Below are 27,281 nucleotides of genomic sequence, written 5' to 3' on the forward strand. Positions count from 1 at the left end.
GTGGATTATGGGATGAGTCGTGAGCTGGTTTTACCAATTTTCTTCTTGCAATGATACCTGCACACAAGAAAAGCATCAAAGCTCATTAGTGGGGCGCCAGAAGGTTTTTCGGCGGGGGCACTTCGATGCTTAAGTCAAACTCAGATGAGGAGTGGACTTAAAGAGAATATAGAAAGAAAATATAGTAATTTTTAGGCTCAAGTGAAATACCCTTGCTAATACCTGATGGAAGATATTTATAGACCTTAGAGTGAGGTGGTTATTCCATTTTTTTTGGGTAGTGTCCACGATTTGCTTCGTGGGTGACCGGTCCGGAATGTCCGGGGTCATAACAATGTGGAGAACATGCTCCTGAAAAATAGGTGTTGACTAGATCACTATGACTTGGTTTTTCCTGTCCGACCCCCTCTTCCTCAAGCATCCGCTTGAGACGAGCTACTTGTCCAGCCCCAAGCTAAGATGGATCGACCCTGGAGCTAGGGATGGGCATTTAGTGTCGGGTATTGGTTACCCGACCCGACCCGATCGGGTCGGTTATTTTTTAAAAAAATCAGGTTTGGGTAGAAACCAAACCCGATATTATGCTTTTCGGGTTGGTATCGGGTAGTTACTACCCGATCGGGTTTGGGTACCCGACTTTTTTTTAAAATTTTTTTAACTTTTTTTTTTGAAAAATCAATATATATTAATATGCATTATCCAAGTTCATATCCTCTCTATTTTTATTTTATTTCTCTCAACTAAAATGATCGTTCGTTTTTTCTTGGATTGGGTATACATACAATAGCACTTAAGAAATAATGATTATTTTTCCACATATCTTGATCATTTAATTCTTTGATATATTTGAGAAATTTCTTATAAAACTAGTAAAAAATAAGAAAATATCAAAGGATTGAAGTACCTGACAACCACAAATATATGGATTGATTTTAATTTTTACATTCAATGAATTTGCAAAAAAAAAAAAAAAAAAAACGGGTACCCGACTGCGGGTAACCGACCCTACCCAAAAAAATCAGGTATCCGATTATTTCGGATCGGGTTCGGGTAGTAATTTTAACTACCGACATGTCGGGTACCCGACCCGCGTCCAACCTACCTGGAGCTTTTACCTCCTTTCCCCGAGTACCAGCCCTGATACCCTTAACTTCCAGGGATATCACCAGTTGAGTTTCAATCATGATCATATAACTTTGTTTTTTTTTATTTATTGTTTTTATTTTTATTATGTCAGAGTGCCAATTTTTTATAAATTCAATTCTCTCTTGACATTCTTCTTACATTTCCTCCTACACATTTAAATTTAATAATTAATATTTTATATTTACTATTACTCAAATTAATCAATATATCACTTGCACTTTTTTTCCTTTATTATAATACAATAATATCTAGAAAAGTAAAAACATTATTCAAAAATTAAGATATCAAAAACTACTTTAATATTTCAACTTAAACTTGGAAAAATAATTATAACCTAATAAAATATTATAATAATATTTAATTATGGCTATTAATATTTTTATTTCTTAATTTAAACATTAAAAAACCTTGTCCCTTCAAATCTCAACAAATTGTGATATGTGTACATGCTGTGGCAGAATTATGGATTTTTTTTATTTGAATTCAAGATGTTGAACCCGAGAAAGGTAGAGTTCAACCTAGAAAATGGGTATTACGTATGCTTTAATGTCTGGATGGAGTACAAAAGGGTATAAAGCATGCCCAACTTGTAATGAAAAAACTCCTTCAAAAGGAATAAGGAGTAAAATAGCTTACATTGGACATAGACGTTTTCTTCCTTTAAATGATCCAATGAGGCGAAACAAACAATTTGATGGTAAGGTGGAACCGAGATCTCCTCCTAAAGAATTAACTGCTGAAGATATATTAGCTCAATTAGAACATGTGCATGTTGGTCTTCCTGGAAAGAATAAGCAATATGGAGGTATAAAGCGCAAGCGTTCACTTCTCGAGCTTAATTGGTCCAAAAAAAGCATATTTTTTCAGCTTGAATATTGGCAATACTTACCAGTTCGGCATAACTTGGATGTAATGCATATCGAGAAGAATGTATGTGATAGTGTTCTTGGCACCTTGTTGAACATAGATGGAAAGTCAAAAGACATAGAAAAGGCGAGGTTAGACCTTCAAGACATGGGGATAAGAAAAGAGTTGCATCTCTACAAAGATGGAAATAAGTGGAAGAAGCCACCAGCAATATATACATTAAGTGTTGAAGACAGACGTTTATTTCTTCAATTTATCAAATCGGTGAAGTTTCCAGATGGTTTTGCTGCTAATTTATCAAAAAATGTCAGTGAGGCCACTGGTAAAATATTGGGGCTTAAGTCTCATGACTGTCATGTTTTGCTCCAGCGTTTATTGCCAGCGGGAATCAGGCCATACTTGAACAAAGAAGTCCGTGAAACCATAATTGAGTTGTGTAATTTTTTCCAACAAATATGTGCCAAGACTTTGAACGTAAGTGATCTTGAATTGTTGGAGAAAAATGTGGTTCTTATTTTGTGCAAATTGGAAAGAATATTCCCTCCAGCGTTCTTTGATATTATGGTTCACTTGATTATTCATTTACCACGAGAGACAATGATGGGTGGTCCTGTGTTTTTTATATGGATGTATGCAATTGAACGAGCTATGGGTATCTACAAACAATATGTTCACAATCGAGCATGTCCAGAGGAGTCAATCGTTGAAGCTTACATTGTTAATGATACTTTAAACTTTTGTTTGATGTATTTTCGAGATATCGAAACTAGATATAATCGCCTAGAAAGAAATGATGATACTCTGAACACTCACCCGTCTCGAGTTATTTCTATATTCAAGCATGTTGGTCGACCGTTGGGAAAGAAAGAGGTCAAAGTTCTTGAACCTTCTTTACGGAGTAAGGCAGAGTGGTATGTGCTAAATAATTGCCAAGAAGTTGAAAAATACATTGAGTAAGTCATCTATAGCTTTTCGATAATTGTTTTTACCTATATGCATATTATTATTAATTAATATTATTTTAAATATCATGTAGGGAACATCGAAATTATCTATTAGCTAGAGGAGTGCGGGATGTAGAACAACAACAAGAAGTTGAATTTCCAATGTGGTTTAGGGATAAGGTAAATAAAAACATGTATAAATACTCAATATGATAAATTATTGAATCCTAAATAATATTATCACAAACTGAAATTTAAACATCATACTTCTTCAAATATTTGCTAGGCTAATGAAATGCGAGCATCTGGATCATCCGAGGTTACAGGTGAATTGTATGAATTAGCTAATAGATCAAATTTCATTGCGTACTCATACTCTGGGGCTATTATCAATGGCGTTAAATTTCTTGTTGAACAACGAGATGTAAGACGAACCACACAAAATAGCGGTATTCTTGTACCTGGAGTCGGAGGGCTAAACTTTTACGGCGTTCTTCAAGAAGTTATAGAGTTGTGTTATTTGAAAGATTGCACAGTGTTGATGTTCAAGTGCAAATGATTTGACACTGATACTAGGAAGAGAAGAATTCACGAACACAATATATTCACAAGCATTTATATTGGGGCATAATGGTACAAAAATGATTCATTCATACTTGCATCACAGGCGAAATCAGTGTATTACATGAATGATATTAAGAATGGCCCACTCTGGAAATAAGTGAAAGCTTATGTCCCACGTAATTTGTGGGAATATCCTAACATTGAATATGAAAATGATATGGACACTAGTCCTGATGTTCAAGTAATGCAAGAAATCAATTCACAATCATTGCAATTTGTGGTAGAACTGCCAGAATTAGAGAATGTCAGCATCCATCGTGATGATATCGAACCAACCGAGGTTATGCATATTGAGCATTTGTTGCATAATATAGATGATTTTGTGATTGATGATGATATTTTGGAAGATGACAAAATAGAAGAATATGATGAAGAAGATGATGGCATGGTTCTATTGAAACCGATGAGGATGATAGTATTGAAAGTGAAACTAAGGACACATCGTCAGATGGAGTAAGAAATATATGTTTTTACTTGTTGTCGATTTTTCTTTTCTATATGTTATTGTCTTTTTTATCTCATTATTTATGATGTCATTCATTTTTTTGTGTTATTAATTTTTTTTTACAGGATGTCTAGTTTGGATGCTAGTAGTTCTGGTGCTGGTGGTCATACAGGTGGATCAGGAGGGGATGGAGAAACTAGACAAAGAACATGGAGACGAGAATCATGTAGTAAAGTTCTCGAGAAAGCATTAATAAAGAACAAAAACAAACTAGAGGTCAAGTTCGAAAATTTTACAAGGGGCAGTGTTGGAGAAACTGGTAAATGGTTTAATAATCTAATAGCTCCAATAGTTCGAGATACAATGTCTCATAGTGTTATGGCTTGGGAGGATGTTACTATGGTTCAAAAACAACTCATCTTCGATCTTCTTGTTGTAAGTTTGAAAAATTAATTAATTGCTTTCTTCCAATTATGTAATAATTTATGCATTAATATAAATGTTTTTTTGTTTAATTTATTTTGGGTAGACCAAATTTATATATGAAAAGACGAGTGTGGTGAAGGCAGAGGTGGAACGGCTCACCATGATAGCTATTCGAGAACAAAGGTGCAAGATGAGGATACACTGGAAACAACTTGGTGGGTTGCAAAATAAAGATGCACCAAAGCAGAAACCGTACAAGGGAGTAAACCAAGATGATTGGAATTTTCTTTGTGATTATTTTGGGAAAAAAGAACAAATGGTTAGCATTAATTATATTAGTTGATAGCTATTTTGTATTAACTGCACTGATATTATTATTATTTTGTACGAAAAATCTGAGAAGAATACAAATAATCGGTTTAGTAGACCACTTGAGGATGCACATGGATCAAAAACTTTGGTTCAACATTATCATGTTGGTGTAAGCTTTATTTAAAAATTGTGACTCTACTTTCATAATGTATATAATAATAACTTATTTTTATTTTTAAGGCAAATCCTGTGACCGAAGAGCTTCCGAGTGTTATTGACACCTTCGAGCAATTCTTTCACAAAGAAAGACATTGGAAGAACGATTATGTTGCACAAAAACATGTAAGTATCTTTCAATATTCTTGGACTGAATTTTTTATCTTAAAGTGATTGTTTGGTGTTTATAATATTGTGGCACATGTTTACACAATTTGTAATTGCCAAGTGTATATTTTATGACTTCATGTTCTTTCCGTGTCTCTGTGGGTGTATAATCACATGCAAAGTGTGTTTGTGAGTATGTTTATTTGGTCACCTTTTTGGGTTTGTTCAGTTTGTGAATGGATATTGATAAAGTTGTGAAATGATGCTGGTTCCTTTCGGACATTTTCTCCATTCTTTTCAAGAATGCAGGCTATAGAGGGAGTGCCAGTGTTGCTTTGTGATTGCTTTTTTTTTTTTTTTAATTCCTAGTAATGGCTATTTTTCATGTGCCTAGGATGAATGGCATGTTGATTTAAAATGAATATAAAAAGTTTAAGTTCCTCTACATGTGAATTTGCATGTACCCACAAAATGTCTTATAAATAGCATGTGTTCCCATACTTGTTATTTTTGTCTTCATTTTCAATTTTATCACAATAATTGATCTTGAATAAATCTCGAATTAAGCCACAATTATTGTTAAACAAAGAAAACAATGGGCAGATGGGCGGAGCTAGCATTTTCATTCAGTGTAGGCGACCGTACATGGATCTATGAAGGGATGACAACGGTGGAAAGGTTTCTTCATATAAAAACAATCATCACTTCAATTGAAACTACAAACAAAAAGAACCCCGCAAAAAACAATCCAATATGATCATCAAGAGTGGGTGTTAAACAAAATGAAGAGTGGCTTATCATCATGACATTAACAAAAAACTAAACTAAGCACCGCGTAGGAGGTGGCGCATTCCAGATCATACGACTAGACGTGGGGAGAAGGGGTGGTCATTGGTGGCATAGGGATGTAAAATGACCAATTGAAATTAGAATCAGGGTCGATCCTAATAATTTTTGGGTCTGAGTCTAAATTCTAAAAAAGGCCCCTATATCATAATGTAGGTTTATATTCTTTTAGACTAATAACAAATTTTTCGATCTAAAAAATGTGCAATAGTCAAAATTTTCTATTTTGATTGAGTGATAAGATAAAACATGTACAAAATGATTGCTATAAAATAACTCGTCTAACAGTTTAGAGCTAAAAATATTTATTAAATTGTTCAGAAATTTTTTTCCTCAATTAATAACATAACTGTTAGGATCGGTTGAAAGTTTAGAGGGGGGTGAATATACTTTCAAGCAGTTTAGTAAGAAATATTGAACTCGATCGGTTTAGTGATTGAATTCGAGACTTATCTTAATGTCAGATGTAGTTTGACAAACAAAATATGTGCAGAAATATGTCAAACTGCAGATTTAAAAAATTGAGTGAATATCAGTTTAGGGTGTGTGGTGAAGGTGAGTAAACTGAAATAGTACAAGCAGTTGTTTATGGATGTTCGGAGATTTCAAACACTCATACGTCACCCCTTCTTCCACCTCGGAAGGATTTCACTAGAAGACTTTGAATTTTACAAGCAATTTGCAAAACCCCGATCCAGTTTAGGACTTAGACACTGCCTAAACAAGAACTCCTAGTACAACACTTTAGTTTCAGTCCTAGACTGATAAGAGAATAGAATGAATACAACTCGAAATTCTTAGCACAAAAATGATCCTACAATGATCAGAATAATACTTCAGCGTTTGTGCTTCGAGTTCCTTGATCAAATCTTGAGCGTATGAAGCTTTTTGTATTCTCGCAAGAATGGCAGAGTTTTCAGAACATCAGTGACTCCTGAGATTGATTAAGATCTCTATTTATACCCTTTGGATTGCCAACGGTCATAAATTCAAATTGTCCTTCAGATAGGATTTAAATAATTCCCGTTGGATTTGTCACTATCATCAACGAATTTTGGAGCCGACATTCCCTTAGTATCGCGGCACTACCTTCTGCAGAGTTGTCAGAGTACGGATGATCTTATCCAGAAATGGCAGGGTAGTAAACTGTTGTGGGTAAACTGATGCAGTCAGTTTGGCAAGGGTAAACTGATGGATTCAGTTTAGCGAGGTAAACTGCATCCCTTAGCCAGTTGAGCGCGGTCGTTGATGATGACGTAGTTTAGTTCCGAATATCAGTTTAGCGCTTTTTAGTTGCTCAATTAGTTTGGCTTTTTTTTAGACTTTGTAAATACCAAAACTAAATTTTTCAACAATAACCAATTCATTCAATCTTTTCTTATGACATGGTTTATTGAGGAAATGTTTTGAAGAGCTTCAAATTTGAGAAATTTTGTTTTGCACTTACAACTGTAAAAAGTATAGTCAACAACATTTTATAAGCAATGTGAGCATTTGAGAAAATATTCATCTATTTTTTTCAAGTAATTCACTACATCCATTGCCGACTTTGTTTTTCTTGGTAATGAGAACTTCAAGAATGTCAACTCTGAAAAAAAAAATCGTCCTCATTAATATCAGAACAACCCCTATGACTCAGAAATATGTTTTTATATTGGTCCAATTACACTACTATAATAATAAATTTAGGAAATAAAAAAAGTTTTTTTTTTATATTGGACACAAAAAAAATAATTTATATTTGAAAAAAATTATCAAGAGACCTAGGAATAATAAACTTCATAAATAAATTTATCAATAGGCCCAAAAATAAAATAAAAAAACTTATATTAGGCAGTAGGCAAAAGAAAAAAATTTCCTGTGATATGAATAAAACCAAATAATTATTAATTTATATTGGATCAATTTACACTTTTATATAATAATTTTTTTCAAAATTATGGGCCCCGAAATAAAATGGGCCTGAGTCGAATGACTCTTCTGCCTCCAAATAAGAACGGCCCTGATTAGAATGAAATACATTTGTTATATTATTTTATGTGTGTACTAAGAAAATGTTGCGATTGGCTACAATTATTTGGTTGAGTTGGTATTTTGTCAGATAATATTAATGAATGAATATTAGGTCGTTGAAGAAGGAATTTTTGGAGAATATGTGTTTAAATTGAAATTAATTATTTAAAAATGAAATTTTATTTATTTACAACTTTACATTAATTATTTTTTTTAGAATTATATATTTATTTTAAAAATATTAATATAATTGGATTGATAAATATATTAGTTTAAATTGATATGTGTGTGTGTGTGTTTCAAAATTTTGATATTTACTTTTTCAATATGTATATACTTATATTTGTATTAGGAAAGTGTATTGATAAAAATATTCTTTATTCTTATAAAATTAATTATCTTAATACATTAAGTTTTTTTAAAAAATAAGAACGGTCATAGTTGAAAGAATATTAAAATTATAAATCAATTTTTTTTTCCTTTTTGAATCTAATTTTAATTTGACCATTAACTACTGAACATGTAATTTTGTTATTGATTAGATTAAATTCACAAGTCCAAGATTCTCATGTTTACACATACATGCCCTACACACCAAAGCTGTGTACATACATAAGCCTTTTTTTTTTCCCTACCTACACACGAAAGCTGTGCACATATATATGAACCTTTTTTTATTGGCCCAGTGTAGGCAACTGCCCACATTGGGCCTACATAAGCTCCGCCCAATTTATTTATGGGTTGTTCTCCAACCAAAAGACAAATGCATTTAATTACTTGCACTAAATTACTTATTCTATTTTGGATTTGAGTTTAGATTAAATGTTTTTTTTTGTACATCTTTCCTTGGTTTGGGTACGTACTAATGTCTTATGCTCCATCTAATAGTATATATTAATTAATTTATTCTTTTGTATGGTGTTTCCCTCTGTTTCTGGGTTTCTTCAGTTTGTGAATGGATATGGATGATGATACCTCGAGAAATTATTTTAACTTGAACCCGTTCAATATGGGTTTAAGAGGGTTGACCCAATTATAGGATTATTATTAGAGATAAGGTTCAGCCCAGTTTTCTACATGTTAGGGCACGTCAAGACCTGAACTGCTGTTAATGGGCCAACCCGAGCTGGGGCCCAGTGGGCTTGGTAGGTTTTCTAGTTCAAGTGAAACTCGAATACATTGACGATAAGCTTGACCATTGCACAGATATGGATGAGATAGGGATAAGCTCAAGGGCGGACCAATGAATGAAGAGTCCTAGTACAGAACATGTTATAATTCGACTAGGTAACTTACTCTATTTTCTCCTATAAATACAGGTATTGTTATGGTTTCATTATTCACTATTCATCACACATTCACTCACTCATATCTCTCAGTTTTCACATTAATCATACTCTCTGCCTTCAAGCCACTGACTTAGGCATCGGAGGGGTCACGCCGAAAACACTTTCGGCGCCCCTTGACCTAGCTGTTGCTTGTGCAGATCTAAGTGGTGCCCGACCCGACCTGCTTCATAAAGGAGTTGGAGGATCCATTCTACCAGACCGAACCCGAGGTAAAATTTCGACATCATCAATTGGCGCCGTCTGTGGGAATTTTAAGAAAAAGAGTTTCGATGGCTAATCAGAATGGAAATCACCCAAATTTAGAGGAGTTAGTAACTCAGGCTATTCAGAGGGCTTTGGCGGAAAGGGGTGAGGTCAATCCTCCACACCCCGATCATAATGCCCACCTCGAGGAGATCAAAAAGTTGAAGGAGGAGATGGAGAAGCTAAGGAAGAAGCAGGCCGGGTACCTAGCTACCACAACCAGAAACATTCTTTTTACTCAGGAGATATTGGACGCTGATCTCCCCAAACAATTCAAATTGCCTCACGTCGGGGAGTATGATGGTAAAGGAGATCCTGAAGACCATTTAGCACGCTTAGAGAATGCAGCTCTGTTGCATAAATACTCTGACCAGATTAAGTGAAGGTCTTTCCTTACAACTCTCATAGGACCAGCCCAGCAATGGTTCAATATGCTACGCCCTGGGGAGATCAAGGAATTCAAGGATTTTAGCAAATCCTTTTTGCATCACTTTGCTAGTAGCAAAAAGCATCCTACCACTACTTTCAGCCTCTTTGCAATCAAGCAACGAGAACATGAAAATTTGAGAACATATATCCGCAGGTTTAGTGCCTTGGCTCTCGAGGTACCCATGGCTACCCCAGACTTGCTCATCAGTGCCTTCATGCAACGGCTGGATACAAAAGATTTTCTCAAATCTATAATAAAGAGGTCGCCGGAGACATACGAGGAATTACTCGCCCGAGCTGAGAAATATGTCAACATGGAAGAAATACAGGTCTCACGAGCAGTTGTGAAGAGGGAACGACCAAAAAGTTCAAAGAACAATAGGGTTCCGAGCAGTAATTCCGGGATGGGACAGCCATTCCGACCCGCACTATTGGGAGAATTCACCTCTTTCACTCCTTTGCGCATGTGCAAAGTCCGAGCTCTTCAAATTTGTGACGATCGGAAACTCACGCAAAGGCCTCCATGGACTGAGAAGGGACCTCGGAATAGGGAATCGGATAAATATTGTCACTTTCATAATGAGTATGGGCACACTACGGAGAACTGTCGTCAATTAGATCAAGAGATTGAAAGGATAATACATCAACACTCTGAATTAAAAAAATATATTGACCCGTCAAGAGGGGTATCGCCCGAACAGGGGACAGGGATGAAGGTCAAGACAAAGAGTCAGGACTGTTCCTCCCCACGAAGACTTCAATCATCCAAATCAAGACCAACCCAGGGATGACCGAGCTCATCAAAGACCGGCCCCTCCTGCTCGAGGAATTATCAATATGATTTCTGGAGGCCCTACAGATGGAGATTCTAATCGAGCTAGGAAAACTAGCAGCCGAAAATTAATAAATATGGAGATTGACAATCAGACTGTCAAAACTGGCCCGAACCTCTCTTTTGGGCCGGAAGATTTAAAAGGGGTTTCTAGCTACCATAATGATGCACTGGTAATAAGGGCCATGGTCGCGAATTACGATGTGGCCCGGATATTTGTGGATTCAGGTAGTTCTGTCAATGTTCTATTCCAAGAAGCTATCGATCAAATGGACCTGGGGCAGTACAAAATGGAGCTCGTCGTTACATCACTCTTTGGTTTCACGGGTCATGCAATCCGGCCTGTTGGGTTAGTACATCTACCCCTAACTCTTGGGAAAGGCAACGGTCGCAAAACCAGGATTGTGAGCTTTATTATAGTAGATGCTCCGTCTGCCTATAACGCCATACTGGGTCGACCTGCCATGACCACTTTCATGGCCATCGCATCATATCTGCATCAGAAAATAAAGTTCCCAGTGGGTAATGAGATCGGTGAAGTACAAGATGATCAAGTTATTGCTCGAAAATGCTATGTGGATCGAGGAAGTCAGAATAGAACAAAAGGTGACCAGGATGGATAGAGTTGACAGACCTGGACTTTCTAGCATGAAAAAAATCAACCTGATAGAAGACACAGCTGTCATCGCTGAAGAAGAAATTGAGGAAATCATGATCTCCCCTCCTTCGGGGACGATAAAAATTGCTCGAACCCTTGAAGCACAGCTAAAGCAAACCTTATTGGAATGTTTGGAAAAAATAAAGATGTTTTTGCATGGTCAGTTTCAGAACTGGTAGGGGTCCATCGGGAACTAGCAGAGCACAAACTCAATGTAATAAAGGGCTGTCGCCCTATTATTCAAAAGAAAAGACACTTCGGTCCTGAAAAAGATTCAATAATAAAGGAGCAGGTGGACGAGTTACTAAGGGCTGGGCATATTGAAGAAATCCACTTCCCGACCTGGTTGTCTAACATAGTCTTAGACTAAAAAATCTACGGGAAAATGGTGTATGTGTGTAGATTTTCGAGATTTGAATAAAGCATGCCATAAAGATTGCTACCCATACCTAGAATCGATCAGCTTGTCGATTCAAATGCAGGGCATGAATTACTCAGCTTTTTGGATGTTTACCAAGGGTATCACCAAATTCCCTTAGCAAAAGAGGACAAAGTGTTGGAACATGCGTTCTCTGATCACACGGATGTGATACCCGGAGCAGCGGAAGTTTAAAAATTTTATTTTTCGATATGGAACGATTCCATATCGTGGGTATCAAATCCTAACGATTAAAATCTTACAAGTAAAAATATAAATTCACAATTAAATATTTTTACCTCTTCAAGCTAGGACTTGATTATGGACTCCAACAGAATTTAATCTGCTCTTCTTGTAAATCTCGGGAACCGATGACTATCACGATCAACCTTCGAAATTAAGTCCACAAATAGAAAACTAAAACCCTCTGATTGATTGCACTAAAAATCAATCAGATGTTTATCGAAGAAAATAAACAGATTTGATCTGTCAATTCAGAATGTAATTTTTCACAAAAATCACAGCCTGAATTATCTCTAAAAGGAGTAGAGGATTTTCGAAAAATCCCCTTGAAAATATATGTGTGTAATTCGAAAATTGCAAGAGGAATTGTGTGTAATTTTCGAACACTACACATGTATTTATAGATAATTTCTAGACTAGATTAAGTTATAATTGTATTAGGACTTTAACTTCTTAGGGCCCACAATCCATAACTTAAGCCCAACAAGCCAAGCCTGTTATTATAGAAATTAATATAAAATTCATCGTGACTCCGATTGATAAACTGATTTTACCAATGTGCACAGAAACCATTTCTGCATCTTTTGAAGTCAAGATAATTTTTCTGAATCTCAATTCAGTGATTTCCAAAAATGTCCATCCCTATGTCATTTTAGGAAATTCAACTCCCTTTAGTTAAGAAGTCCAACTTCTTTTTCATTAAATTTAAATCTTTAAATTTAACTATCTCAACGGGGTTTAGTAATCCATTACTTGTGTGACCCTCAATGGTTCAGGGATACAGCTAGCCATGGGCTCACAACTCCTTGTGATTCGGAACAACAATTTCCGACTTACCCATCGAATCATGGTAAGAGCGTCTAGCAACATCGTCTCATGATTCCCTAGGTATCACTGATAGTGCCTGCAAGAACCAGTAGATTTTGGTTAGCGTACAGTACGGTCCTTTCATCCATATATCCCGATCGAATCAACAACCATTGGTATATCGAGAGTCGTTCGAGATTCGATAACTATGCAATGCATCTTGAAGATCAAATAGTGACATTGCATGTGCTACTAGGAAAACCGAGTAACCTAAAATACATCATGTACTTTGGCCAGAGATTCATCACACTAATATCTCTTCAGATCGCATAGGATATCCACACTCGCAAGTATGTGGTGAATCCTTGACAACAAAGCATCGACTCCTATATGTGTCATAACTGTACCCAATCCCGACACCTGATGACCCTAATAGAGTCGGTAAACGAGTCAAAGTACAGTACTAGCATATAGAGTCTCAATGATGTTTCAAGTAGTAAGGACTAATGGTGTACAACCAAAACCGCGGACTTATCCACTCAAATAATAATAACCACTTGGAAAGTCCGAATAGGGTAGTTCGATCATTCATCATATGAATATCCATTTGCATGCTTTGAACATCTCCATGTTCAATACCAATGAAACGTGGTACTTGGCATCACAAATGCTAGTCTCAATCTCGAGCGATCCTTATCCTTATTAGCGGACGGGTCAATTGACTAGGAACTGTTTAGAATATACAGTGACTATAAGATGTGTTTCATAATAGTGATATCTCTTTATTCACTATCTCATCTTACTTACACTATAATATATTCAAGGTCTTTATCAAAATAACAATAGTATATCACAATATAACAATATGAAGAAAGACAGAGAAAATGCCATTAATGAATGTAAATTATATTAAACAAAGATTGTTTATACATAGAGTCATAAAAGCCCTTAGCCACAAGTTGGCTAACCGGGCACCCACTCTTTCAATCTCCCACTTGCCCTAAAGCCAACTAGTCATACTACGTAATCCCATTGCTTCGCGATGTTTGTCAAACAATGGTCCTGGCAAGGGCTTAGTAAGTGGATCAGCGATATTGTCTGTAGAGGCCACTCTCTCGACAGTGATGTCTCCTCTTTCCACAATCTCCCGGATGATGTGGTATTTCCTCAGTATGTGTTTGGATCTTTGATGAGACTTTGGTTCCTTTGCCTGAGCAACGACACCAGTGTTGTCGCAGTACACCGGAACTGGACCAACAGCTTCAGGAATTACGCCCAACTCTTGGACGAAATTCCTCATCCAAACGGCCTCTTTAAAGCAGCTGATGCTGCAATGTATTCTGCCTCAGTGGTGGAATCCGTTGTGGTGTCCTGCTTGGAACTCTTCCAAGAGACAGCACCGCCATTGAGCATGAATACAAATCCAGAGGTTGACTTTGAGTCATGCACGTCGCTTTGGAAGCTAGAGTCGGTATAGCCTTCCAATTTCAATTTCTCTTCCTCCATAAACCATGAATATATTCTTAGTCCTTCTCAAGTACTTAAGAATATCCTTCACGGCTTTCCAATGCATTTGACCGGGGTTGGCCTGATATCTGCTCGTGACACTCAGAGCAAAGGATACATCCGGTCTGGTAGATATTATCCCATACATAATACTACCTATGGCTGATGCATATGGTATGTGTGCCATTTTCTCTATCTCTTCGTCAGTCTTGGGACACATAGACTTGGATAGAGAAACTCCATGACACATAGGTAGATGTCCTCTCTTGGACTCATCCATAGAAAACCTTTTCAATATGGTGTCGATGTAGGTTGCTTGAGTGAGTCCTATCATTCTCTTAGATCTATCTCTATAGATCTGTATCCCTAGAATATAGGAGGCCTCACCCAAATCCTTCATCGAGAATTTACCTGATAACCATATCTTTGTTGACTGCAACATCCCTACGTCATTCCCAATGAGTAGGATGTCATCAACATAAAGCACTAAGAACGTCACCGCATCCTTAACTACTTTCTTGTACACGCACGGTTCCTCCGGGTTTTTGATGAAACCAAAGTCCTTTATTGTTTCATCAAATTTCTGGTTCCAACTTTTTGATGCTTGTTTGAGACCATAAATTGATCTCTGAAGCTTGCATACCTTATGCTCGCTTCCCATGGATGTGAATCCCTCGGGCTGCATCATATAGATTTTTTTCTTAATGTTTCCATTAAGAAATGCAATCTTCACATCCATTTGCCATATCTCATAGTCATACCATGCTGCTATGGCAATAAGGATTCTTATGGACTTGAACATTGCGACTGGTGAAAAGGTTTCATCATAGTCAACTCCTTGTCTTTGAGTATAACTTTTTGCTACCAATCGTGCCTTGTAGGTGAGTACCTTGCCATCAGGCCCAAGTTTTCTCTTGTAGATCCATTTACACCCTATTGGAACAATTCCATCGGGAGGATCTACTAAAGAACAAACTTGGTTTGTATGCATCGAGTGTATTTTCGACTGCATAGCATCAAGCCATAAATTCGAATCCGCATCAGAAATTGCTTCCTTGAAGTTTCTTGGATCACATCCAATGTCGGGTTCACTTTGATCCCTTTCAAGAAGAAGACCATATCGAATAGGAGGTCTAGAAGTCCTCTCGGATCTCCTAGATGTAGGCGTGTCCACTGAAGGTTCTTGAGGTGTGGGATCGTTATTTTGTATCTCAGGTTCTTCTCAAATTTCTTCGAGTTCCATCATCTTGCCTTTCTTATCTAATAAAAACTCCTTCTTCATAAAGATGGCATTCCTCAAAACAAACACTTTTGTTTCATTAGGATGATAGAAATAATATCCGATTGAATTCTTCGGATATCCTACAAAATAACATAAGGTGGATCGACTATCCAACTTATCTCCCACTATCTGCTTTATGTAAGTAGGACATCCCCAAATCCTTAAGTACGAATACTTAGGAGCTTTGCCATTCCATAACTCGTATGGAATTTTATCTACTGCTTTAGTGTGGACATTGTTCAACAACATTACCGCCGTTTCAAACGCATAGCCCCAAAACAAAGGTGGGAGCGCAGTGAAGCTCATCATAGATCGAACCATGTCCAACAAAGTTCGATTGCGACGCTCCGAGACACCATTCAGCTGAGGTGTCATAGGAGGAGTCCACTGAGAGAGAATCCCATTCTCTTTTAGATAGCTCAAAAACTCGGTACTTAAGTATTCTCCACCTCGATCCGATCGAAGTTCTTTAATACTTCTACCTTGTTTGTTTTCTACTTTAGCCTTGAATTCTTTGAACTTTTCAAATGATTCAGACTTATATTTCATTAAATATAAATACCCATACCTTGAATAATCATCAGTAAAGGTAATAAAGTAGGTGTGACCAAATTTAGTACCGATACTAAATGGTCCACAAACATTTGTATGGATCAAATCCAACAGGTTTTGACTACGCTCAAGCTTCCCTTTGAAAGGAGATTTAGTCATTTTTTCTTTTAGGCAGGACTCACAAGTAGGTAGAGAGTTAATATCAGACATATCAAACATGCCCTCTCCCACTAGCTTGTTCATCCTCCTTGAGGAAATATGACCTAGCCTAGCATGCCAAAGGTTTGCCGGGTTTTGACTATAGTTTTTCCTTTTATTTGTTGTTACCGGTTTATCAACATAATTAATTGGAACGTCTTTTAATTTTAAGTTATATAGATCATTTTCAAGTTGTCCATTTCCAATTAAACATTCATTCTTGTAAATATTGCAAATCTCATTCACAAAATTGCAAGAAAAACCATCTCTATTAAGCATAGAAACGGAAATAATGTTTTTAATCAAATCTGGCACAAATAAAACATCTCTTAAAAGTAACTTAAAATCGTTCTGCAAAACTAAATAAACGTCTCCCACTGCTTTGGCTTCAACTCTGGAATCATTTTCGAGCCTCAGCTGGATCTCACCCATCCTAAGCTTACGACTTCTTGTCATCACCTGCAAATCATTGCAAATGTGAGATCCACATCCGGTATCCAATACCCAAGAAGTAGTATTAAGTGAAACATTTATTTCAATGTAAAACATACGCTTTGCAGTTCGCAACTGCTCGAGGTATTCCTTGCAGTTACGTTTCCAATGATCGGGTTTCTTGCAGTGATGGCAAACATCTCCAGATATGTTCACGTTTGAAGCTTTTGTCTTTCCCTTCTTTTGTACATGGTACAATTTTCTTGGGTGGGGCAGAACATTTCTTACCCTTTTCACTTGGCCCCTTCTTGGAGTAAGAAGAGGAGCCAACCAAGAGTACCGGTTTATCCTTCTTTAATGTGGCCTCATAAGACACAAGCATATTGACCATCTCTTCAAGGGTGGCCTCTATCTTGTTCATATTGAAGTTCACCACAAATCCGTCAAACGACGAAGGAAGAGAAAGAAGTAACAAGTCCGCGTTTAGTTCATGCTCCAAAGTCAAATCGAGTGTTACCAATTTTTCAATTAACACAATCATGTGTACCCCATGCTCACGGACAGAAGTCTCATCTCGCATGCGGCATGTCATGAGCTCTTTGACGGTGGCATACCTCTCCGACCTTGACTGAGCTCCAAAAATTTCCTTGAGGTGCATGTGTATGTCAGCAACATTCACGGCATCCTCAAATCGCCTCTGGAGTTCATCAGACATTGAAGCTTGCATATAGCATTTAGCCTTGATATCATGGTCTCACCATTGATCAAGTTTTGCCAATTCTTCCAGACTTATATTAGCCGGTGCTTCCTTTGGAGGATTCTTTTCTAACACGTAGAAAATTTTCTTCGAGTTTAGAACAATCTTTAATTTACGGAACCATTCCGTATAGTTTGCGCCAGTCAATTTGTTTTGTTCGAGAATTGAGTATAGTGGATTGCGGGAATTCATTGTAATGAAATACTGAAAAGAAACAGACAATAATCAGTGATTGTTTAATTAATTTACTAAGACATAAAATATGGAGAGATTTAATTTTATGAATTTCACTTCCACTATTTTAACGATTTCACTACCCTCTAGTGAAAACGGGAAACTTGTTTCCTTAGTGGGAACATGGAGTCCAATTGACAAACTATAGTCCCGAATAATATCAGCCAACCATAATTTTTAAAAGGTAGAGACCAATTGCTTCCAAAGCAACCCCCATGTTTTTACCTCATGTCCAATAAGGGCCCGATAATATGACGTCATTTAATGTGACATGCCAAGATGACCCATCAATATTAAGTTGTGATGGACGGTCGCGATGTGGATCCCCAATAATATGAGCCAATCCCATGGGAGTTCCACCCAACTTACAACATGTGTCGATCCAATGTACAGCTTTTCGACGAACAGGCCCCTCCAATAATATGAGCCGGACCATGCCCGCGGGTAGCATCTCATACATTGATCGTTTATGGAAGGTAGGAACATTTAAACAATATTTAAATTCTCTTTTGTTTATCTTGATATCAATTTTAAATCATATTTAAAATGAGAGATTTTTAATTTTTAAAATTGTCTCATCAAGCAATATTTGTATGCTTGCGGTATTCATACAATTTAGTCTAAACATGCATACAACAATAATATCATATATTATTTAAAGGATGATCGATCCCAATCACTAATCGACCCGTGGTTGCCAATCACGAGTTTAAGTCCAATCCTAGGTGATATGCAAGTATGCAATGCAATCCTATTACATTGAGCTTCCAATTTACATTTCTTCGGTCTTTATTGTCTGTTGGGCCCACCTTTGTCTTCAAATCTTTATCTCCCACTAAGTCTAATAAATTTACAATAAATTTCGATGACAAGTAGGGGATACATATTTAAGGGTGGGAACGGGCCATAAACCAGGCCCACTTTTTATTACAAATGACAATTCAAATTGGGCTATAAACTAAGCTCATTAATAAAACCCAACAACAATAAAACCAAATGTAAATAACCTAACATACACCTACCAAATTGATCATGGCAATCGATCATCCCTTTATCCAATAATTAATTCAATAATTAAATAATTGGATAACATGCAATGGCATCATAATTAAAAAGATAAAATCAAATTTTATCTTATCCTTTCATAAGATCATATCTTATCATCAATTGTACCAAAATAATTAATTTTATAAAATCTAATTTAACGGATAAAATTTATAAATTTTTCAAAAATTCAAATTTATCCAAAAATCAGTTTTAAAAATTTCGAACTCAAACAATTTGATCCGATGCCTCGTGGACCAATCAAAAACAATTTTCAATCGGACCAAAAACTAAAATTTAAAAAATTTCAAAAAATCCAAAAAATCAAATTTTAAAATTTGCGGACTGTCCGGGACATTCCCGGATAGCCCCGCCTCCACGTGGGATAGGGCTGCCCACGTGGAGGTGGAGCGACATGCTGCCCCTGAATAGCGACGTGCGCTGCCTTGGGCAGCGACAATCACTGCCCGATTGCCCTTGTTTCCCTTCAAATTTAATTTTAAAAATTTTTCGTTTTGTTTCAAAAATCGAGGCTAAAAATTTTGTACAATCGATTAATTTTAATCGTTTGATCAAAGTTTACGACCTGGCTTTGATACCACTGTTGGAACATGCGTTCTCTGATCACACGGATGTGATACCCGGAGCAGCGGAAGTTTAAAAATTTTATTTTTCGATATGGAACGATTCCATATCGTGGATATCAAATCCTAACGATTAAAATTGCAAGTAAAAATATAAATTCACAATTAAATATTTTTACCTCTTCATGCTAAGGCTTGATTATGGACTCCAACAGAATTTAATCTGCTCTTCTTGTAAATCCCGGAAATCGATGACTATCACGATCAACCTCCGGAATTAAGTCCACGAATAGAAAACTAAAACCCTCTTATTGATTGCACTAGAAATCAATCAGATGTTTATCGAAGAAAATAAACAGATTTGATCTGTCAATTCAGAATGTAATTTTTCACAAAAATCACAGCCTGAATTATCTCAAAAAAGAGTAGAGGATTTTCGAAAAATCCCCTTGAAAATATACATGTGTAATTCGAAAATTGCAAGAGGAATTGTGTGTAATTTTCGAACACTACACATGTATTTATAGATAATTTTTAGACTATATTAAGTTATAATTGTATTAGGACTCTAACTCCTTAGGGCCCACAATCCATAACTTAAGCCCAACAAGCCAAGCCTGTTATTATAGAAATTAATATAAAATTCATCGTGACTCCAATTGATAAAATGATTTTACCAATGTGCACAGAAACCATTTCTGCATCTTTTGAAGTCAAGATAATTTTTCTGAATCCCAATTCAGTGATTTCCAAAAATGTCCATCCCTATGTCATTTTAGGAAAATCCACTCCCTTTAGTTAAGAAGTCCAACTTCTCTTTCATTAAATTTAACTCTTTAAATTTAACTATCTCAACAGGATTTAGTAATCCATTACTTGTGTGACCCTCAATGGTTCAGGGATACAGCTAGCCGTGGGCTCACAACTCCCTGTGACTCGGAACAACAATTTCCGACTTACCCATCGAATCATGGTAAGAGCGTCTAGCAACATCGCCCCATGATTCCCTAGGTATCACTGATAGTGCCTGCAAGAACCAGTAGATTTTGGTTAGCGTACAGTACGGTCCCTTCATCCATATATCCCGATTGAATCAACAACCATTGGTACATCGAGAGTCGTTCGAGATTCGATAACTATTCAATGCATCTTGAAGATCAAATAGTGACATCGCATGTGCTACTAGGAAAACCGAGTAACCTAAAACACATCATGTACTCTGGCCAGAGATTCGTCACACTAATATCTCCTCAGATCGCATAGGATATCCACACTCGCAAGTATGTGGTGAATCCTTGATAACAAAGCATCGACTCCTATATGTGTCGTAACTGTACCCAATCTCGACACCTGATGACCCGAATAGAGTCGGTAAACAAGTCAAAGTACAGTACTAGCATATAGAGTCTCAATGATGTTTCAAGTAGTAAGGACTAATGGTGTACAACCAAAACCACGGACTTATCCACTCAAATAATAATAACCACTTGGAAAATCCGAATAGGGTAGTTCGATCATTCATCATATGAATATCCATTTGCATGCTTTGAACATCTCCATGTTCAATACCAATGAAACGTGGTACTTGGCATCACAAATGCTAGTGTAACATCCCGTATTCTAGAACACTTAATAAAATAGTTGCGGAAAAGGTTGGAAAAATTTTTCCTAACTTAAAAGTCATACAGCGAGTGCATCACACCAATTCCAAAAGAATTTAAAATCTAAATCTTTAACAATAGAACTCATGACTCCGTGTTCACGAAGTCTAATAAACACTGATGCAACTCAATAACATAGACCATTTAAAATACGGCACGTAAAAACTTACTACTAACATTTAAATAGGAAAAGGGAATGTGAATTCAATTAATTATTATATAAATAAAATACAGTTGAAAGCAATTGAGAAACTCACTTAACAACTATCAAACTGAAATGAATATTTAAAAGACGAACCATTTGAGATCCTCAAAACTCATCTTTAAAATATTGACAATTTAAATAATTAAACCATTACTTTTGAACATCGTAAATAAAATATTGTAGCAACATAACATAAATAAACATAGGTAAATATTTTCTTTTTAAATACATCAGAGCTTTTGAACTATTGTGTCATGCAATGTTTTCGCCTCTTGGACTCTTCAGCCGTGCTACCAAAGCTTTTTAAATCAAAAGTGCTAAAACATCTGCACCATTCAAGTATAGTGAGTCTAAAGGACTCAGCAAGATTAAAATATACATATCGATGTCATTATAGCTTCAAAATAATTTAAACTTAAAATGACTTGACCATACATAACATGATACCTTGAACTTGAAGAATTTTTAACGTAAACATCATGGAACTTTAAACTTAAAATCTTGAACATGAACTTCAAAACTCTTAAAAGATGCAAGAAACTTAAACTTGGACATCAACTTACTTAACTTTAAATCTTGAAAGTATACCTCATGCATATTCTCAAAACTTTACCATTTCATTCTTAAATGAACGTTTACACATAACATCTAATGTAAATCATGCAATTTGAGCATACAATTATTCATGAACATAAACCATGAACATAACATAAAAACTTATCACTTTGGGGTGATGAATTATGTGAAATTGTGGCAACCTTCATAATGGGCACATTCATCTTTTCTTGTTGATCAACAAGCATATGGCACTAAGCCTCATAACATTCGTTCATTCCTTTTCGGAGGCTCCTCCGGAGCTCATCCCGGAGGACCTAACCCGTACATTGAGCCGTATTTGGGAGGGCTACTCCGGAGCCCAAACCGGAGCACCGTTCCCGTATTGCCACCACAAAGACACATGAGACATCAAAATATTTTCATGCATCAACATATTATATCTTCATAATTCAACATAGCATTATTCATTCATGCTTCATCATTTTCATTTCATCAACATATCATTTCATCCATCCTGAAGCATCATTGAAACATCATAATTTCCATCTTAACTTTTGTTTCATGAACATAAAACTTTACTCGATAACTTCGTGCATGTAATAAATGATAAAAATCATACTTTCATATTGAACATAGGTTTCATGAAAGAAACTTAGACATTTACATGCATCACATAGCGTAATCGATCCACGTAAGTCGTTCTTGTCGTTCTTGACTTAAAACTTGAAACTTTTTGCATAGAAACTCTTAAATATATTTTAGAAGCCTTAAAAGATCAAAATCATGAATTTAGGACCCTAAAATAAAATATTAAAATCATAAATTTCGAATTAAATGGGCGCCCGCTCAACTTCTAGGCGCGGGCGCGCCTGACCTGCGCAACTGGTTCATCTTGCTCGCTCCAAAACTCTATTCCTAAATAAGAATCTGAAAAAGTGGTAAACATGAAAGCTGTAGATCTTGATCTTGGCTTTCGAATGCCGAAAACCTCACCTAAAATAGATTTTTCAGTAAAACGTTATACAGATTCCCCCAAGATGTGTCACTGCCGGAAATTCAAAACATTTGACACACTTCGGAGCAATTTTGGCCAATCTTCCAAACTGATTTTGATAAAACTCAAAACACAAAAATTGTAGATAAATAAGTTACTTTCCAAATAGAATTGGCCTCATATCATTTGGATCAATACACAAATTTTTATCCTCAAAATCATAACAAGTATCGGTATTCCGGTGTCACCGGACACAACTTCAACACTTTAACTTCAAACATATACTTCTTTTACCCAAAATCCTAACTTCATAAATCATCAAAACTCATTTTCTTGTAATTGAAAATGGATTAACTAACTTCAAAACACTAAAATATTAAATGATTTTGCTTCAAAACTTTTAAACCGTAACTACCATAAAAATATTGCTTAACTTCTTCAAAATCTCAAAAATTCATTTTCTTTCAATTAAACATCATTTTCTCACCTTTAAAACTTCCAATAACATCATTTTCTCACCTTTAAAACTTCCAATAACATCATAATCTTCAAAAGAATCATTATTTTCTACACATCTATCAAAAACTTGTCAAGAACGACCACGCTTCACAATTTCAAAACTTCATAACTTGATACTCGTAATTTCATGCTTCTTCAAAATCATAAACCATTAAAACATGCACATAAACATACATTTTCATATTAAAATAATTATAATCTTGAATGAGTTTCAAAACCTTAAAATACTTGTTGAAAAACTTGCCTTAACCGTATATGGAGTTTATCCGGATTCTTGGCAATGATCTAACCACAAGATGAACGAGATACGAAGCTTTGAATTTCTAAATCTCGTAGAAGAACCGCAGGGGAAGAAACAAAGGAGAAAGGAGAAGAATGATGAAGGCAAGAAAGAAACGTGAAGAATGATGGGAGGGGAAAGAGTCAAGGGGACAAGGGGTATTAAGGATGGGGTAGGGAGTAGATAAGTGGGGTGAAGAGGAATTAATAGTATGTGGGTGCTGTCTACATAAAACGTAGTCAGTCCAACACACCTTAAACTAGACTAGTGATATTTTCTCCTCTCGATGATTAAAATAAAAATCATACTAATATTATACTCAAAGCACTCGTAGAATTATTTTCTAACACTTCGTGAGTAGGTTAGCCTCGTCCCGTGAGTCCAAAATCAAACTCGACCTGAATCCATCAACTCAATCGAAATCGTTAAAATAATATAGACACAATTCATGAAATCATATGCATAATAATCATTTAAAACAATTAAGAATATAAAATTATTTAATCAATATTACTCTTTTAAATCATAAATAATAAAATGAAATAACTTAAAAATCATTTAACACAACACATGAAATCATTTAATTAAGAATAAGTATTAAATCTTGATTAAATAAAATAAAATAAAATAACTTAAAACTCATTTAAAATTCTTTTAATAAATCATGAATAGATTTATGGATTTTTCGGGTATTACAATCTACCCTCCTTAAAGTAATTTCGTCCTCGAAATTTGACTGATCAATCTCCAAAATTATAAAATTTTCCTCAACTAATCCATACAATCCCACACTTACATGTCTAGTTTCCAATATTATTGTCTTATAAATCAACAATCTGCTGCGCACTCTGATAAAAATTTATCGTTCTTATTTACAATTCTAATCTTATCAAATCAAAACATATCTGTTCGAATCTGCCACGAATTCGCTTGAAGATTTAATTCAGATCGAAACATATCTTTTTATGTCGGCCATGAATCTGCTTTAAGACTTAATTCAGATCACCAAAATCCTCAATATCTTCAGACACGTGATTTTTACTCAAACGCTAGCTAAAATTCAAAGAAAACGGTAACAAAACGACTTGTTTTCTTCTTATTTTGCCCTATAAATTTGATCACAAAACAAATTTCAATCACACTCAACTTACCCTTCGCACACAAGGTATTTCTCCAAGAACTCAAAGAAGAAGAAGATGACATTTTTAATATTATTCATTGAAACCATCATGATTATCCTTCTCATGTACCTTGTATTTACCGGTGAATATCCACCCGAACTTTTTTATTTGTTCTTACAAATGCTTGTACTCCTTGTTCTTCCATTATATTGTATTGTCGTAATAATAGAGCTTAATTAAACCCAATCAAATTCTCAAATTCATCTGCTAAAACTTAGCATTCAAAGTATTAATTTCAAAAATAAGTTTGTTCCAACAAACTTAACCTTGTAAATTTCAAAAGTAATTTCACACATCAACAAATTTTCGTCTCAAAGCTTAATCCAAAATCATTCTTCTTAAAATCCAAAGCAACAAAAATCGAGAACATTCCTTGTCAACTAGTATATCCTATACAACAAGGGTTCCCAATTTGAAATCTAATTATTATCTTACATTTCTCATGGTGCAAGTATAACATCAAACGAAAAATAATCTTAGTTGTAATGCCCAAAGAAGGAATTTTTCATCAATAAATCCCGTGCCCTCATAAAACCTTTTATTCCAACAATAGTATCCAAAGTATAGCACATTCAAATCGAAAAATGATCACTTAATTTATCCAAACAAGATATTACTATTAACCAAATTTAGAAAGTAACATTAATTTAAATTCATGTCTTTGAACAATGATCATTATTTTCTCAAGATGCTCTTAATCAAGTAAAGTTCGTTACGATCACAAATCCAAAATCCATTAAACACATGAAAAATTTTCTTTTGAAAATCACACCCGATCATAACTGTAAGAGAAAACACAATTTAAAATTTCAAACATTAAACTTACAGTCATGGAGGCAGGAGCATTCGAGTCCTTGACGAGATTGCACACACGAACTATATCCCAGAGCCAATTGCTCTGATACCAACTGTAACGTCCCGTATTCTAGAACATTTAATAAAATAGTTGCGAAAAAGGTTGGAAAAATTTTTCATAACTTAAAAGTCATACAGCGAGTGCATCACACCAATTCCAAAAGAATTTAAAATCTAAATATTTAACAATAGAACTCATGACTCCGTGTTCACGAAGTCTAATAAACACTGATGCAACTCAATAACAAAGACCATTTAAAATACGGCACGTAAAAACTTACTACTAACATTTAAATAGGAAAAGGGAATGTGAATTCAATTAATTATTATATAAATAAAATACAGTTGAAAGCAATTGAGAAACTCACTTAACAACTATCAAACTGAAATGAATATTTAAAAGACGAACCATTTGAGATCCTCAAAACTCATCTTTAAAATATTGACAATTTAAATAATTAAACCATTACTTTTGAACATCGTAAATAAAATATTATAGCAACATAACATAAATAAACATAGGTAAATATTTTCTTTTTAAATACATCAGAGCTTTTGAACTATTGTGTCATGCAATGTTTTCGCCTCTTGGACTCTTCAGCCGTGCTACCAAAGCTTTTTAAATCAAAACTGCTAAAACATCTGCACCATTCAAGTATAGTGAGTCTAAAGGACTCAACAAGATTAAAATATACATATCGATGTCATTATAGCTTCAAAATAATTTAAACTTAAAATGACTTGAGCATACATAACATGATACCTTGAACTTGAAGAATTTTTAACGTAAACATCATGGAACTTTAAACTTAAAATCTTGAACATGAACTTCAAAACTCTTAAAAGATGCAAGAAACTTAAACTTGGACATCAACTTACTTAACTTTAAATCTTGAAAGTATACCTCATGCATATTCTCAAAACTTTACCATTTCATTCTTAAATGAACGTTTACACATAACATCTAATGTAAATCATGCAATTTGAGCATACAATTATTCATGAACATAAACCATGAACATAACATAAAAACTTATCACTTTGGGGTGATGAATTATGTGAAATTGTGGCAACCTTCATAATGGGCACATTCATCTTTTCTTGTTGATCAACAAGCATATGGCACTAAGCCTCATAACATTCGTTCATTCCTTTTCGGAGGCTCCTCCGGAGCTCATCCCGGAGGACCTAACCCGTACATTGAGCCGTATTTGGGAGGGCTACTCCGGAGCCCAAACCGGAGCACCGTTCCCGTATTGCCACCACAAAGACACATGAGACATCAAAATATTTTCATGCATCAACATATTATATCTTCATAATTCAACATAGCATTATTCATTCATGCTTCATCATTTTCATTTCATCAACATATCATTTCATCCATCCTGAAGCATCATTGAAACATCATAATTTCCATCTTAACTTTTGTTTCATGAACATAAAACTTTACTCGATAACTTCGTGCATGTAATAAATGATAAAAATCATACTTTCATATTGAACATAGGTT

The 27,281-nt window shown here is 35.4% G+C and overlaps 1 protein-coding gene and 1 long non-coding RNA gene across 2 annotated transcripts in view; both read left to right on the forward strand.

Moving 5' to 3' along the window:
• The first annotated feature begins 1,671 nt into the window (after positions 1-1,671).
• Positions 1,672-3,516, forward strand: LOC140873948 (uncharacterized). The gene is made up of 3 exons (XM_073277231.1): positions 1,672-2,924; positions 3,050-3,137; positions 3,244-3,516. Exons 1-3 carry the CDS (start codon positions 1,672-1,674, stop codon positions 3,514-3,516), a joined length of 1,614 nt encoding a protein of 537 aa, XP_073133332.1.
• Positions 3,517-4,840: 1,324 nt separating this feature from the next.
• LOC140877122 (uncharacterized) overlaps positions 4,841-27,281 on the forward strand; it is a 32,388-nt gene continuing 9,947 nt past the window's right edge. The window contains exons 1-2 of the long non-coding RNA XR_012149250.1: positions 4,841-4,933; positions 5,005-5,106. This is a non-coding gene — a long non-coding RNA (uncharacterized lncRNA). The remainder of the gene's footprint in view (positions 4,934-5,004; positions 5,107-27,281) is intronic.

Source organism: Henckelia pumila, chromosome 1, assembly GCF_033568475.1.
Source record: "Henckelia pumila isolate YLH828 chromosome 1, ASM3356847v2, whole genome shotgun sequence".
Lineage (NCBI taxonomy): Eukaryota > Viridiplantae > Streptophyta > Magnoliopsida > Lamiales > Gesneriaceae > Henckelia > Henckelia pumila.